Source organism: Hippocampus bargibanti, linkage group LG04 (assembly GCF_051943395.1).
Source record: "Hippocampus bargibanti isolate YZ-2025 linkage group LG04, ASM5194339v1, whole genome shotgun sequence".
In the NCBI taxonomy this organism is placed as follows: Eukaryota; Metazoa; Chordata; class Actinopteri; order Syngnathiformes; family Syngnathidae; genus Hippocampus; species Hippocampus bargibanti.
Window position 1 is genome coordinate 26,212,640 of NC_142737.1, and position 15,864 is coordinate 26,228,503.

General features: G+C 39.4%; 1 protein-coding gene across 8 annotated transcripts in view; it reads left to right on the forward strand.

Moving 5' to 3' along the window:
• mtmr3 (myotubularin related protein 3) overlaps positions 1-15,864 on the forward strand; it is a 35,429-nt gene that overhangs the window by 3,459 nt on the left and 16,106 nt on the right. For all 8 annotated transcript variants that reach the window (XR_016114760.1, XM_088994919.1, XM_088994917.1 and 5 more), the window contains 7 exons: positions 2,404-2,449; positions 5,267-5,356; positions 6,567-6,683; positions 11,328-11,410; positions 11,693-11,859; positions 11,936-12,032; positions 12,329-12,442. Coding sequence is in view for 7 of the 8 variants with exons in the window: in XM_088994919.1 (XP_088851045.1) it covers positions 2,447-2,449; positions 5,267-5,356; positions 6,567-6,683; positions 11,328-11,410; positions 11,693-11,859; positions 11,936-12,032; positions 12,329-12,442 (671 nt within the window). In the remaining variant the exon portion in view is untranslated. The remainder of the gene's footprint in view (positions 1-2,403; positions 2,450-5,266; positions 5,357-6,566; positions 6,684-11,327; positions 11,411-11,692; positions 11,860-11,935; positions 12,033-12,328; positions 12,443-15,864) is intronic.

The window sequence follows — 15,864 nt, forward strand, 5'->3', positions numbered from 1 at the left end:
CAAAATTAGACTAAAAGTGCGATGTTTCTAGTCATATCATACACGCATGTCAACGGTGTCTTTATTGCATCAGACCACATTGAACATTTTCAAATATTTATATGCAAGCCATTGTCATTTCATTTTCTATGTATAAAAAGAACCGTAATCATACTAGTCTTCAGTCTTTCCAAAGTGTAACCCAGTCTCATCTTACAGTCTAAATCTCTTGGTGAGTTGATCACGTTTATTTGTACCTCTGATATTGGATTGGATATGCCTTTATTAGTCCCACAGTGGAGAAATTTACATTTCACAGCAGCAAAGTGATGAAAGGAATGAAAGTAGAAAAACAAAATACATGAGCTGCTGGAAAGGCAGCCACTCTCGCGGCGCCGTCTTGAAGTCAAAATAACAAAAAAAAAACTAAATAACAAATAATATGACAGCATAGAGACAATATGACAAAACAAAGACACAGAGAGACATTCATTCTTCAGGACTTGCTGTACCCTCTTTGTGATGACATAAGCAGTTCTAGATGAAAGAGGAGAGGATCAAAGCGTCTTTCCACCAGTGGACCAGGGACATCATGGTGGAATGTGCATGTCGACTACAAGCTAAATGTTGAAAGCAAACACGCAGCTGTAGCATCCATTGACGAAAAGAGATTATCTCACATCCCCTGTTCCACATAAATCTGCTTCAATTCCAAGCCGCAACAGTTCCACATACGCATCGGTGCTCTGCGCTGACGCTCCTATCCTCAAGCCATGCATCCACCCAGCCGCTGACTGCCAACAGCACTGACCTTCCACTGAACAAAACGGGGCTGTGAAGATGCTGCCCATTACAGGCGCAAAAAAGCACAATGGCCCCTTCGGTGTCCAGCGATGGCAGTCGAATGGCTCCGACATTCCTCCCATTCAAAAACAGTACTGGCATATTCATGCTGCCGAAAAGGCGCAACCGCTCAGCACAGTCTCCGCCTTGATGAATGTCGTGGTCAAAAATGCTGAAAAACAATCTGTATCCGTTCCACACGATGCACAACAACACAAAGTGACAAAAGAAAACACAAAACAAGACAAAAACAACCAAAAAAAGCAAGGCTCGTGAGAGCAGTTGCTATTATTAAATTAGCAAGTTTACAATATGTTTAATGAAGAACAAAGTAAATCTGATTGAAAGTTAAACCCACATCCCTTGCGTGATCAAAAATAAACACTGTCAAATACTTATTTTGAGCTGTAGCTTTTCCCTGATGTCTGTTTGAGAAGGGGTATACAACTTGGGCGGATCACTTGTCAATCACAAAACTGACACTTAACCTGTACCCCACTGAACGGCAAGGTTTGTGGGGATTTGCAAGACTAGAGGATATTGTTTTTTTTCATCTGGGTTTCTTCAAAGTTGCAAACAGTCACTTATTTTCAAATGGTTGCAAACACTTTCTTGTTTCAAGGAACAATTGAACAAATGGAATACAGTAAAGTCTCGTTATATCGATATTCAAGGGAGTCCGAAAAAATATCGATATAACCGGGACTATCGATATATCCGACCCTGTTTGCATGTAATTTTCTCCGTGCGTGCATAGAAATAGTAACGATATAACCGGGACTATCGATATACAGTAAAGTCTCGTTATATCGATATCGGATATATCGATAGTCCCGGTTATATCGATACTATTTCTATGCACGCACGGACAAAATTACATGCAAACAGGGTCGGATATATCGATAGTCCCGGTTATATCGATATTTTTTCGGACTCCCTTGAATATCGATATAACGAGACTTTACTGTATCCGATATCGATATAACGAGACTTTACTGTATTTACATATATTTGGTTGATGGCAAGAAAAACAGGTTCTGCCGATTTAAAGTGTTGTTCAATGTTATGTGACATTCAATGAACCCTGACACCCAAAAAAGTTACAAAAATCACAAGGTATGGAATTTAATGTCGAGGCAAATATGACCTAAATCTGCTTTTTTTGGCCTGTTTTTTACATGATTGTCTGAAGTGCTCGTTCATTTTTTTTCTTGCAATGTGTCACAAAAATTCTGTTCACATACTAAATTGCATTTGTTTTCACAATTTGAATGAGGACATAAAAATATCAGATTTAAAATGTATAAAAAAAAACCCATCTGAGTTAGGTCTCACGCCCTGCAATGGGAACGTGGCCATCGAGAAATCGATGGCCACACGACTGATAATGTCCGCAGGCTCTGTTATCCCATGTTAAAGCATTTTACACTCTTCCTTTGCCCCGTTGACCTGCATCAAAACATGATCCAATGAAGCAATACAAAACCTCCGACATCTGGTCCAAAGATACTGAAGATACTGACTGATTTCTTATTGTTTCTTCCATAATACTTCATGATGTTTTGTGTTTGCTTTACACAGGCTCCTCCAGGTCAGGCTTCCTCCCAGTTGGGTGACCCGCACCATGGTACTCTTTCTTTTCACTGCTTTGTGGTAGATCCTGCATGCTGTCTGTACAATTGGAAATTCTATATTGATTTCAAATACTTGTCAACCCTTTATCCGGAAGCAGACAGTTATGTCAGCTTCTAATGAGTCAAAGGTTGCCTCAGGCTATTGTCAATGCGGGGAACGTCCTATTTATTTTATTCATCATCTTAATGTTTTTCTTAATTTTTTCATTTATCATTTATTTCATTTATTCATATTCATTTCATTATTTTTTTTTATTTATCATCTTAAATGGCCAAACACACAATACCACACACAAGGAATTGGTCTCTGGTTCTTTTAGACCAGTGGTTGTCAACCTGGGTTCGATCGAAAAATATAGTGAGTAGTCTCACGGGTTTGACGGTAGTTTTGACATGCCTGCCTGGCCATCACTGGCTGCAGATGATTGCTTGGCCGTTCAGTGCTGTCAATCATGTAGTTGGTTTAGTTGTCAACATGGGACTGTGGTACGTTGTACACAAATAAATAAATAAATAGATAAAAAAGTATACTTATCTCTTAACATTTTATTTACTTTTTTTCTGTTTTTAATACATGCATTTCTAGTAAAAAAGTGAAGACTCACCATTTTAGACAGTCATGTGTTACAGCCTCAGAGCAAGAAGCTACAACAACCACGTGAATTTTTAAGAAAATACAGAAGCACAGACAGTTGTTAAGCAAACTTAAGTGACCAATAGTGCAGTAATTACGGTACAATGGTACTTGTGCAAATAGTGTGATGTGTCTTTGATTACTTTAAAGTGACCAGTAGTGTTGTTTAGTGACCAAAAATTTATGCTGAGGCAGAAACGCTGTCCATTATTTGTTTGCCTTTTTCACTGCTCTTATCTTTGTCGCGCAATATTCTGATTCAATGAGGCAATATAGAATATGTTATCTGTAAGACAGCATACGCCCACCCACACAGTTTTGTTCTTGAGAATGAATTGGGTTATCCTCTGTATCTGTACATCAACGGGCATCTTATTTTGAAAACGTAACTCAAATGGATCATTCTATTTTCATATACAGTGATACCTCAGCTCACGAACTTAATTGGTTCCCAGAAAGTGTGTGTAAGGCGAAAAGTCCATCTGCCGAACATTTATTTCTCATAAGAAACCATAAAAAAATCTAATAATCTGTTCCCAGGAACCATAAAACGTATAAAACGTTTTTTACTAAATAAGCCTTAAAACTACACACATTATATATTATTTAATGTGATAAATGTGATATTGTATTGTAATTAATGAAATAAACTGTACTGTATCATAAAGTCGTTTTATCTACCTTTGTGACGGTTGTTGATGTAGTTGCCACTTGTTGATATCCGAGTGAAATTGCTGTGCTTTCTCAGTGATAATACCCTCACTCACACTGTCCCCTGCAAGCTGCTTTTTGTTAATCCAAATCAACATTTTTTTCAACCTCTTCTATTGCCTGAGACCGTTGCTTAGACAACACACCCTTAACACCCTTAGCCACACGTACCTATGATTGACTCAGCATAATGGTCCAGGGACGCTAAGTCACACAAACGCACCCCTCTTTCTTATTTTTCGATGATCTGCTTGTTCTGCTCGGCCCTTCGGCTTAACACTGGCCTGTGGATGGGTCTTTTTCGGTCCCATAATAGCAAAAGTACTCCACTTGAGAACAAACCACGTCCGCACTCAAAGAAAGGGGGTGACGAAAACTAGTCCGCCATTCACTGTGGCGCTGTTCGACCGTGTGGTTTGGTTCGTCCGCCGTAAACTAGTTCGTCAGCCAAGACTTTCTGCTCGCGAATAAAATGTTCGTGAGGCGAAATGTTTGTGAGCTAAAGGGTTTGTAAGATGAGTTATCACTGTATATTACATTGAGGAAGCATTGCTTCCATCGGGGGTGTCAAACACATGTTTGCCAAGATCCATGTCCATTGTTATGGTTACGTTCGGAAGTCCGTTGACTATGAACCCCCATTAATGCATAAGCGTCTCATATAGATTACACAACAGATTGAACGAACCTATTTTAAAAGTGTCAATAAAAGCATTAAAAATATGATTACATTTAGTTTAAAGGGAGAGGGGTTACTAACAAAAATCCTTGTCATATCTCAAACATTTTTAAAAGTGAGGACAATTTTGTTATTTTTGCAAAAAGGATGCATGGGATTTTCTTTGGCGGCCCGCATAAAATGATGTGGCAGGCCAGATCTGGCCCCCCAGGAAACCAGTGTCCATACTCTAATTTTCCCCAATGCAATTTGATTTTGATACCAAAATTCAAAAATTAACATCTGTATATATACATATATATATTTTTTTTAATTGTTTTTTTTTTTTTTTTTTCGTATGCGCTGTGTTTAGTTTATGGTATTCTGTATTTTTAATTGTAGTCTTTTTTGTATATCCTCCGGAGGGTTTTGCAAGTTCGGTGAGAAAACAGGCCAAATGCATCTTTGGAATGACTTTCTGTTTCAGTGCCAAGGTCGAGACACTGAGTATTAGATAACAAAATAGTCATGTTTCACAGTGTCTTCAAAAATCAAGGCCAAAGAAAGTGGTGGAATAATGATTTCCTTACCCTTCCAAATTACAGCAATGGCCAAAGTAGTCTTGAGTAAGTTTTGTGACCTCCAACGGTGTGGACCAGCTATGAAAGAAATGTATCAGTTTGTCTGCCAAATGTTCTCTGGCAAGCCTTTCAAGAGCCATTTTAAAACCCAATAAATATTTCAAAGAAGCTTGTGGTTGTTACATCGACGTGAGTTCAGAAAGCGTAACATTTTTTTTCTGTGCAGGAGGAGGTGGGGCAGAAAAGCTCGCAATGTATACAGGCCAGTCAAATTTTCCCAAAGAAATCCCCCGTTCTGGAGGAAGAAAACATGCAGGTAAAGGTTTTTGGCAATCCGGGTCAAATGTACCTAGATCAATCTGAAGAGTTTGCTTTTTACTCGCCAACTATTTAGAAGAGGATGCTTAGAAGCCAGGTAGTCCTCTTTTGCAGCCTTTCATCCTGTTTAGCGACTGGGGATTTTTGGTGCGAGTCTAAGCTCTAATTTACAGTGCCTTGCAAAAGTATTCGGGCCCCTTGAATTTTACAACCTTTTGCCACATTTCAGCCTTCAAATATAAAGATGTGATTTTTTTTTTTGGGTCAAGAATCACCATCAAGTGGAACACAATCGTAAAGTGGAACAACATTTATTGGATGATTTAAACTTTTTTAACAAATAAAAAAGTGAAAAGTGGGGTGTGCAATATTATTCGGCCCCTTTACTTTCAGTGCGGCTAACTCACTCCAGAAGTTCAGTGAGGATCTCTGAATGATCCAATGTTGTCCTAACTGACTGATGATGATACATAGAATCCACCTGTGTGTAATCAAGTCCCCGTATAAATTCACCGGCTCTGTGATAGTCTCAGGGTTCTGTTTGAAGTGCAGAGAGCATCTTGAAAACCAAGAAACACACCAGGCAGGTCCGAGATACTGTTGTGGAGAAGTCTAAAGCCGGATTTGCATACAAAAAGATTTCCCAAGCTTTAAACATCTCAAGGAGCATTGTGCAAGGCATCATATTGAAACCATGATGCTGCCACCACCATATTTGACCGTGGGGATGATGTGTGCAGGGTGATGAGCTATATATATATATATATATATATATATATATATATATATATATATATATATATATATATATATATATATATATATATATATATATATATATATATATATGTGTGTGTGTGTGTGTGTGTGTGTGTGTGTGTGTGTGTGTGTGTGTGTGTGTGTGTGTGTGTGTGTGTGTGTGTGTGTGTGTGTGTGTGTGTGTGTATATGTATGTATATATATATATGTGTGTGTATACGTGTGAGTCTATGTATAGTATATGTATAATTTTTAGGTGAGACACAAGTGTGGCATGTGTTAGGTGAGACACAAGTGTGGCATGTGTGTGTGTATATGTGTGAGTCTATATGTATAGTATATGTATAATTTTTAGGTGAGACACAAGTGTGGCAAAATAATAAAGCTAATCTAATGATTAACATGCTGCGTGAACCTCTTTGAAATATTGACTGTCATGGTGTTGTTAGGTGCCCTTTCCTGAGCTGCATGGGGAGTTCACGGAATATGTGGGGAGGGCAGAAGATGCCATCATTGCCATGTCCAACTATCGCCTACACATCAAGTTCAAACAGTCTGTTGTCAATGTAAGTACATTTTGAAAAGTCATGGGGTTGATCAGATGTTGATGATCAGACATGTAGCACACCTGTGAAAAAATCCAGGGTTAGTTGGTGAGTGCTGCTATACTTGTGTTTTGTGAATAGATGAATGCAGTGTCGAGAGTGTTGGACATCAATCAGTAGCCATGCATATGTTTTTTTAACTTTATATTTACTTGATTCTTAATAATAAAGGTTTTCTTATTTTATGAATAGAATATTTTTGAATAATCCCGGAAGGTCTGAACCCACAAAATGTGAAGCATGAAGTTGCGATGGCTTACTGTATATTCTCTGCACTTGATGTTTTCATCGGTGAAGTTATGCCAGAGGGGATTTGTAACAGTTGTGTTGCTCACATTTCAGCAGTTATAGAGGAAGCTCACTTTGTTGCCATTTCATGGGGACTTTGTACAATACATCCTCTTGTGCCATGACACAGGTGTATTTGAAAACCACTTCTATGGTTCTGCAACTCAAATGGAAAAAGTTGTCAGTTTACTTCTGTGACAGCGTGCAAATTTTATAAATCTTGTCAGTGCTTGTTGTAGTGTTCAGCGAGTCAAAATAGAAGATAACCAAACGGGCTGCATTCAGATAACCCTTCTGCCTTCCCACCAACATGAAAATTAGTACCCAATTAAAGTCAGCAGAAGGCATCATAAAAACTAATGCTCAAAAAACTTACTCAAGGTTCTGTGGTAGTGTCATAACATCAGTATTCAAATGTGGTGACGAGGTTACACATATGAAGGTGTAACCGACCTTCACAGTCTTGCTACTGCTAAAATAATTTTACAATAAATATCTACTTCCCAAAACTGAAATAAATGAATTTCTATAAAATATATTTTGGTTTTAGTTCTCTTAAAGGGGCCTGTATATTGCAATTTTAAGATTACCAAAGTTAAGTATAGGCAAACCATATACAGTATATGATTATATTCCCTTTGGCAAAATGGCATTTAATTTCTAATGAAATGTAAGTTAATTTGGAGGCTATTTTTCTAAACCCGAAGACAGATGGGGTTCACTAAAATTCCACTTCTTCATGAGTTTGCCTTCTCATGACACCATCCTCCAGCTGGTTGCTTTGCGTACAGACCATGAAACATAATAAATAGTTGTTATCATTACGCAGCCAAGTGCTACTTGATATGGGTGTGTTTAAACGACCAAAAGGCATACTTAAGACTGAAATGTTCTCCCAAATGAATGATGCGCCTCATAATACGGGTCACCTTGTGTATGCACAGATTTCTGACACACTGCTTAAAATGAGGAAAGGGAGACATAATTTGGTAGAAGACATGGACGTTTGTTCAAATAAGAGAGGTGGGCGTAAAAGAGGGCACACTCCTTGTACAATTATGAAATTAATTGTTTCTGGAATTAATATCTTAAGTAGAAATAAAAATGAAGTGGCACGTTTTCCATGTACTGACAAATGTCCAAATTCATTGCAGCTCTCCAGAAAATCCGACATAAAAGCAAAAACAATGCATCAAAATACATGTTGCAAATATATTTTGCACATTGAATGAGAGTGCTGCTCACTATAAAAAACAAAGAATAAAAAAAATGATGGTGATTTTACTTTTAACCGCACCGGTTCGTTTTGTGCCATCTTTAGTCCATGTTCTCTGTCAGAAGTAATAATAATACATTTAATTTATAAACGCCTTTGAAAACTTTCAATGACACTTTACTGTCACAGAGTAAGTTTTTTGCAAGTGAGCAACGGCAGCTGGATGCACCAGCGCTCAGTTAACCCGCAAATAACTCAAATATAAATGGTCATCGGCACAATAACAATCAATATACAGTGGTTTTCCAAGGATGTTTAGTCAGCTTTTAACAATCCTTCTAAAATATTCAAGGCAAACATCAGCATAGTGAGCTATTGCCCAACTGGAGAACATGTTTTACTGGGTGATTCACATTTATGTAAAACTATCAGAACACCTCAAGGCCTGAGGGGCGAATGACAAAGATGCTGCGTAGACACATACAGTGAGACCTCAACTTACGAACTTAATCGGTTCCCAGACAGTGTGTAAGGTGAAAAGTGTGTATCTAAAAAAAATCCCATAGGAAACCATTAAAATGGGAATAATCCATTCCCGGGTTTCCACAAAATATACTTTTCAACTAAATAAGCCTTAAAACTACACACAACCTACCTTATCCTATGTATAATAAATGTGCTATTGTATTGTAATGAAAGAAATACACTGCACTGTATAATAAAGTCACTTTATTTACATTTGTGATGGTCATTGGTGGCTCTGAATTGACACATGTTGCTTTCTGACTTGTAAGGTCTTATGAAACTGAGGCATCACATTATCATTCATCATGTTGATGATTCTCATAGCCTTTTCTGGATGGAACTGTTCAATAAAAGCCTGCACATCAACTGCTGAATGGCCTGCTTCTGCTTGTCCTCTTGAAGGCAAATCAAATTCTCTGTATTGATGACCTCATTATGGTCAGCAACAAGCTCCTCGATGTCATCTGCATTCACTTCGAGTCCCGTAGGTGCTGGCAGAGATTTTATGACAACAAAAGGCGCGAGTCCGATGATTCCACGGACGCGGAATAAAACGCGACAAAAGAAGGTGGGCGGGGTGAATAAAATGACACACTCGCGTCTAACAATCACCTGTGCAAAGCAAACTTTTGGAGCACAAGCAAACTTTTGGAGCATGAGACATAGCGATACACTTTCGCCGTAATCATGTCACTGGTGAGGTGACAGTGACTCGTTGAAATGAAATTAAATTGAAGTGTCGCGAGCGGCTGCCACGCCCGAGCTGTCAACTCGCATGTGACAATTTAGCGTGACTATGGACACGCTGTTCCGATGTGTGTGAAAACACTAGCTCTGATTGGCTTACCATGACACATGACTCTACCCTTTAGCCAATCACAATCACTTCTATCGCATCTTGACAGGGGGGTGCGTTCAAGTGTAACAACACAAAAACGTTGGCAAGTGTTAGTCACCGCTCATTCAGTGTTAGACAATGCTTTCCAAACAGCCTAGAGTCATAAGAAGTCATGCGCTATTCTCGAACCTGAACGCACCCCAAGTCTTGGATGACAATAAACAGAGAAGAGTAGACGTGTACGGCTGGTAGTTTCTTCAATTTATTCATAGTAACGCACCACATTTGAACTGAGGCTGAACACGAGCCTGTGGTGTTTATTTTCCGGTCCCATCATAGTAAAATTATCAGCAAAAAGCTCCAAGTAGGCGATCGACGTGTGCATTCAATGAGAAGGGGTATGGAAAGTAGCGCCGGCAGGAGCGCTGTTCGGTCGTGTGCTTCTGCCGAAGATCACTTTCGCCAGATCCGAAGGTCGTGTGCATGATGGACCGGCCGTGGTGGGTGTGTATTATGAAAATAGTGCATATTACAAGGCTTAATTTTCATAAATTAGACGTTCGTATGATGAAAAGTTCGTATTATAAGTCGTTCGTAAGTTGAGGTCTCACTGTATTTATCAATCTGTATACACACAAATATGGTAGAAGTCCCTGTTAGCCAATGGCATGTCAGAATCAGAAAGCCTTTAATATTCCCACAATGGGGAAATGTCATGTAGGTGCTCGGTAATACCCAATGGCAGAGCAGCTGTAAGTACTGTTTGTTGCCTTTGGCCGCCCGCCACCAAGTTAAAGAAAAACATCTATATAGTCTACATATTTTGTGTTTTACATCACCATTCAACCAGTCAAAGCATATTGAACACGGATGCACGGGCACAATAGTGATTTCGTACATTGTGAATACTGACGAAACAAGTCAATCGAGCACTGCTTACATACATGATTTGTTTCTCTCTTGTCCTGAATCAGAGTTGTTGTTGTGAGGTGTCAGTAAGTATCATACTAAACTGCACGGCTTGTGGTGATTTTATGAAATATGATTTCTACCTGGAAGACTTTCTTTGTGACGTGTTGAGGTCCAAGAGCTAAATTAAATGAGACGTTTGTGTGAACACTAACCATGCAAGTCTCAAACAATGCATTTACATCAACAAAGCCTCCATCAAACTGAAAGCCTGACATCATCATACTGTAGCAATAGAAACTAGGCCCACCCATGACTGGCTGTCGATCATGCACGAATCTGGACTGCATGAAAACACCAGCGTGAGTCTGTTCTGTGGCTGAAAAGTCGTCCTAGTAAATTAGCAAAGCTTATTTCAAAGCAGGCGAGGTATTTCCAGAAAGTATTCAAAGAATGTGCTGCAGCATTTGTGTATTACTGTATTCTAATTCTGGATGGCTTGAAACTAAAATGGAAATCAAGACCATGTCTTGTTCAGGTGCTTTATTATATTGCTTCCATGCTTAAGTAGATTGTGTATTAACAGAGCTTTGGGAGAATTTTGATGCGAAACATTAATGATAATACTAAGAGATGACTAATCTGTTCATTTTTTTCTATTGCTTTCCTTTACTTTCCAGCTCATTGTTAGCATGAAGGTCGTCTTTTGCCATGAGATTTATTATTATTATTATTATTATTGTTGTTATCATTATTATTATTAGCTTCACCGATAATGATGAATTAGCTTTTCCCTGAATACGCTTTCCGACTGCATGTGTTGTTGCAGGTGCCTCTGCAGCTCATTGAGTGTGTGGAGTGTCGTGATATGTTCCAGCTGCATGTCACCTGTAAGGACTGTAAAGTTGTTAGGTAAGGCGAGAGGCACACACCCACATTTTACCCAAAGCTAGTGTGAACCCTTTTTAGAGGATTAGTTCACCATCTTGGGCTCTATTTGGCAAAATAAATTGCATGTCCTTGTCATTAACATCAAAGGCTAGAAATCTGTGTTGTGAACAGGTTATTGGCTAAAGCCATGCATTTTACTTTTTTCATGCAGTCATTCTAAAGATTACCAGCACAGCAAACATTTCTGTTGTGCACAAAGAAATTAACTGGAAAATTGGCTTTTATTGTGTTTGAATTTTCCAGGTGTCAGTTCTCCACTTTCGAGCAATGTCAGGAATGGCTGAAACGTCTCAATGCAGTAGCGCACCCCCCTTCTCGCTTGGAGGATCTCTTCTCGTTCGCCTTCCACGCCTGGTGTATGGATGTGTATGCCGGAGAAAAGGAACAGCACGGAGAGCTTTGCAGACCAGGTAGCTTGATTTGAAACTGAAAGCCTCAAATAACGTCTAAGGCCGCTGCCCATATCGAATTTTTCTGCTCTTTAAGGTGAACATGTGACCTCATGGTTCAAGAATGAGGTGGAGAGGATGGGGTTTGACACGCAGAATGCCTGGAGGATATCTGACATCAACAGCAAATTTAGGTGAGGGCAGCTTGCTTTAACACATACCGTTCTGCTCCATTGATAAGCATGCCTTCCTGATTGTAGCCATTGCTTTCATTGGCATACAGTGCAGATCAGCGTGCAAGAGACATTTTGTGGTGGTTGTTTTGTTCTCCACTGGTGCTGCACACAGGACACAAAAAGGCTGAGCCCAGGATTAGATGTCTGTCGACTGAGCTTTTTGTTGAGCTTACACGAATACATTTAGTCAGGTCCGATGCCTTCTTGCATGCTTTGTATTGACCACCTCTCTCTTTTCCCTTCGGTGTTGCCAGGCTTTGTCCCAGCTATCCCCAGCAGCTTCTTGTACCCGCCTGGATCACCGACAAGGAACTGGAAAACGTGGCAGCATTCCGTTCCTGGAAGAGGTTTCCTGCAGTGGTATATAGGTTAGTTCAGGGGTCGGGAACCTTTTTGACTAAGAGAGCCATAAAAGTAAAATATTTACAAATGTTTTTCAGTGAGAGCCACGCGCGCGCACATACAAACGCTCGCGTGTGCGCACACAGACACGCACGCTCGCCCACTTTTCAACAAAATATCAGAATGTATTATTTAAAATAACTTTGTGATAGTACTCACCGTTATCATGGATGGTTTTCCGTTCCTCCTGATTGGTCAAAATCCAGGCAAACGATTGGAATGAAACTCAATTTGCCGGTCCAGAGGCGAAGTTACTGCTAGCTAGCCTGCTAGCCGGCTAATAAGCTTCCACACTTGCTATCTGCAATCTACTTCTCGCAGAAGTATGTCGATGCTAACGTTAACATGGGGCTTGTTAAAATGTCACTGACATTCGACTGTTTCATCGATGGTATTGTTTCATTGCAAATTAGAATCAGAACATTTTCTCTCCTCTAATGCTCCGGTGCATTCTCGCTGAAGAGCACTAGTTGGGCGTGAAGTGCACTAGTTGGGCGTTTACCTGTTTCAACATGACAGCCAGTATCATCCAATCAAAATGGCGCTTTCGGCCATTCTAGGTCAGTGTCATCCAATCAAAATTGCGCTTTCCGCCAACTGCAGCCCCAACGGGAAATGAACTGCGAAAAAACGACAATATGTATTTAGTTTTATCGGCGAGCCATATGCAATCATCAAAAGAGCCATATATGGCTCGCGAGCCATAGGTTCCCGACCCCTGAGTTAGTTGATTTTGGTCCCCGTGAAATGGCAAACTTCACACTCTAGCTTCCTCTTCTGTGTACTGTACTTCGTGATTATGTGCAGTGTCAAAGCCTAAGGTCAGTATTCATATAGACAGATTTAAAGTTTTAGAACCTCCACCTAGAAGTGTAGTTCACTTGGTCAAGACTTGTGCAATTACTGAGTAATAGTGATTTGCCCGACAGTGCCGAGGCTCTGAGGCGTGTGCTGAGTAAACAGCTGAAACAATTTGCGAAATTTCGGTTGTGGCCACGCCCAAAGCCTCGGAGCGCGCGTGGCGACACCCAATGCCTCGTGAGACAATCGTGAGACCCACTCGTTACCCACTCGAAGATTTGAAATTAAAATGGCACACCTGGGCGTGAATGAGCTCTCATGTGGCACTGACACCCAACTCGCATCTTCAATCGGATTTGTTGTACATTGGACACACCGTTCACAAAGAAAAAGAAGAGAACATCGTCTGGGATCATTTTGAGAAGATTTATGTGGAACAGGAGATGTGAGATAATCTCTTTTCGTCAATGGATGCTACAGCTGCGTGTTTGCTTTCAACATTTAGCTTGTAGTCGACGTGCACATTCCACCATGATGTCCCTGATCCACTGGTGGAAAGACGCTTTGATCCTCTCCTCTTTCATCTAGAACTGCTTCATGTCATCACAAAGAGGGTACAGCAAGTCCTGAAGAATGAATGTCTCTCTCTGTCTTTGTTTTGTCATATTGTCTCTATGCTGTCATATTTGTTTGTAGTTTTTTTTGTTCTTTTGACTTCAAGACGGCGCCGCGAGAGTGGCTGCCTTTCCAGCAGCTCATGTATTTTGTTTTTCTACTTTCATTCCTTTCATCACTTTGCTGCTGTGAAATGTAAATTTCTCCACTGTGAGACTAATAAAGGCATATCCAATCCAATCTCTCCTAAAATGGTACAAATTACAATAACCAGTGCAAATGTATATACAATGTAAAATATTGTGACTAAATGGTGTATCCCTAATAATCTATATCTTTTACTTGGTGATATTTTAAAAGGTGAAATGTAAACTTTGGTACCAACAAAACGAACACCTTTCCCTCAACAAAAATGAAAGGTGTGTCTTGTTCCTGTTTGTGTGTTTAAAGTAAATATCTAAATTAAAACAATTATTCTTTCATGTAACACACATTCAATCACATCACATCACCCAACCCTTTTTCCGCAAGAGGATTAGGGCGAGCAAAGAAAAAACAATAAAGTTGGCACAATTTTTAGTTTTATCTCAGAATTCTTTACAATACAATCCATATTGATTTATATAGCGCTTTAACAACAACTGAACTATGTGTTAAAGGACAACCGACGTCTCCGGACAAGTTGTGTCCATAATTTGTAAAATAACTTCAAATGACTTCTACTGGGCGTATTTTAATAAGATTCCACCGCATATAGCTATATTTTACGTTTTAAGACTCACGCTGAACATTCAGGAAGTCTTGTTTTTGAGTTGGTGACGAGTCCTCATGTGACCTCAGAAAAGGACCGCCTCCTGACCGTAAAAAAAAGACGCATTGTAGCGTCTTTCCATCACGTCAATGTGTTTTGCTGTACTGTTTTTTTTACACCGTGTGTTACATCAAAAAGCCGCCAGCAGAGGGAGTACAAGCTCCATGGAAATCATTTATCAGCCTGTGGAAACGGGCTAAGTCATTCCTCACAGATCGGTGGCCATTTTGTTGCCTCTTTTTGGGTGAGACATTTGCCTCAAAATGACACGGAATAAATTCTTTAATCGATTGCAAACATGTATGCTTTCATCTTCAGAACTATTTGAATCATATTCATAACTGGATGTGTAACAAGAAAGCATATTATCCGAACCTGAAGCCATTGTTTTTATTCTCCAGCAATGCAAGACGTCGTGGCGTGACGTCACGAATTGAGGGTGGGACTTTCTGAAAATGCCCAATTCGCAGCTCAATTTTTTGCAGATGGACACTTTAAGTCATTTTTATTGGTGTTTTGCATTTGAATAAAAATATCATACTGCGTGTTTTGGGTATTTTAGATGCTATAAAACGTTTTTCTGATGTCAGTTAAAAAACAAAAAAGTGACGTCGGTTGCCCTTTAAGTTTCATAAATCATTAATCTGGAGTTTTTTGGACTCTGGTGCGTGTTAAAATAATGTGAGTGTTACAAAAGTGTAAATTAGAAGTAAATAAAACACAAAAATGATTTCCTTGTTTGTTTATACATTCAATTTGCATAAAAATTACAGTATTTTGTTTTTTTACATCTTCTTTTGTTTCACCTTACAAATGAACTGTCTGTATTGTGTCAATAGTTGCTTTATAAAGTGAGTATTGTGGTCAAAATCGGGAGTCTCCCGACCAAATCGAGACTGAACATGTATGGCTGAAGCTGTTACAAAGTGCTTAACATGGTCAACTATCATATACAGGAACTGACTTGAATCTAAAAATTCTGACTTTAAATTGAGGATTCTCACTTTAAAGTCAGAATTCTGAGATTAAAGTGAGAGTCCTGCCATCTTTATTTTATCTTCTTCATTGGCCCTAATTCTCTTCCATACATTTTGACCCCATCAAATCCATGGTAGCATTTTAATCACTCTCTCTGTCATGACATTTGTTTTCCACATGATG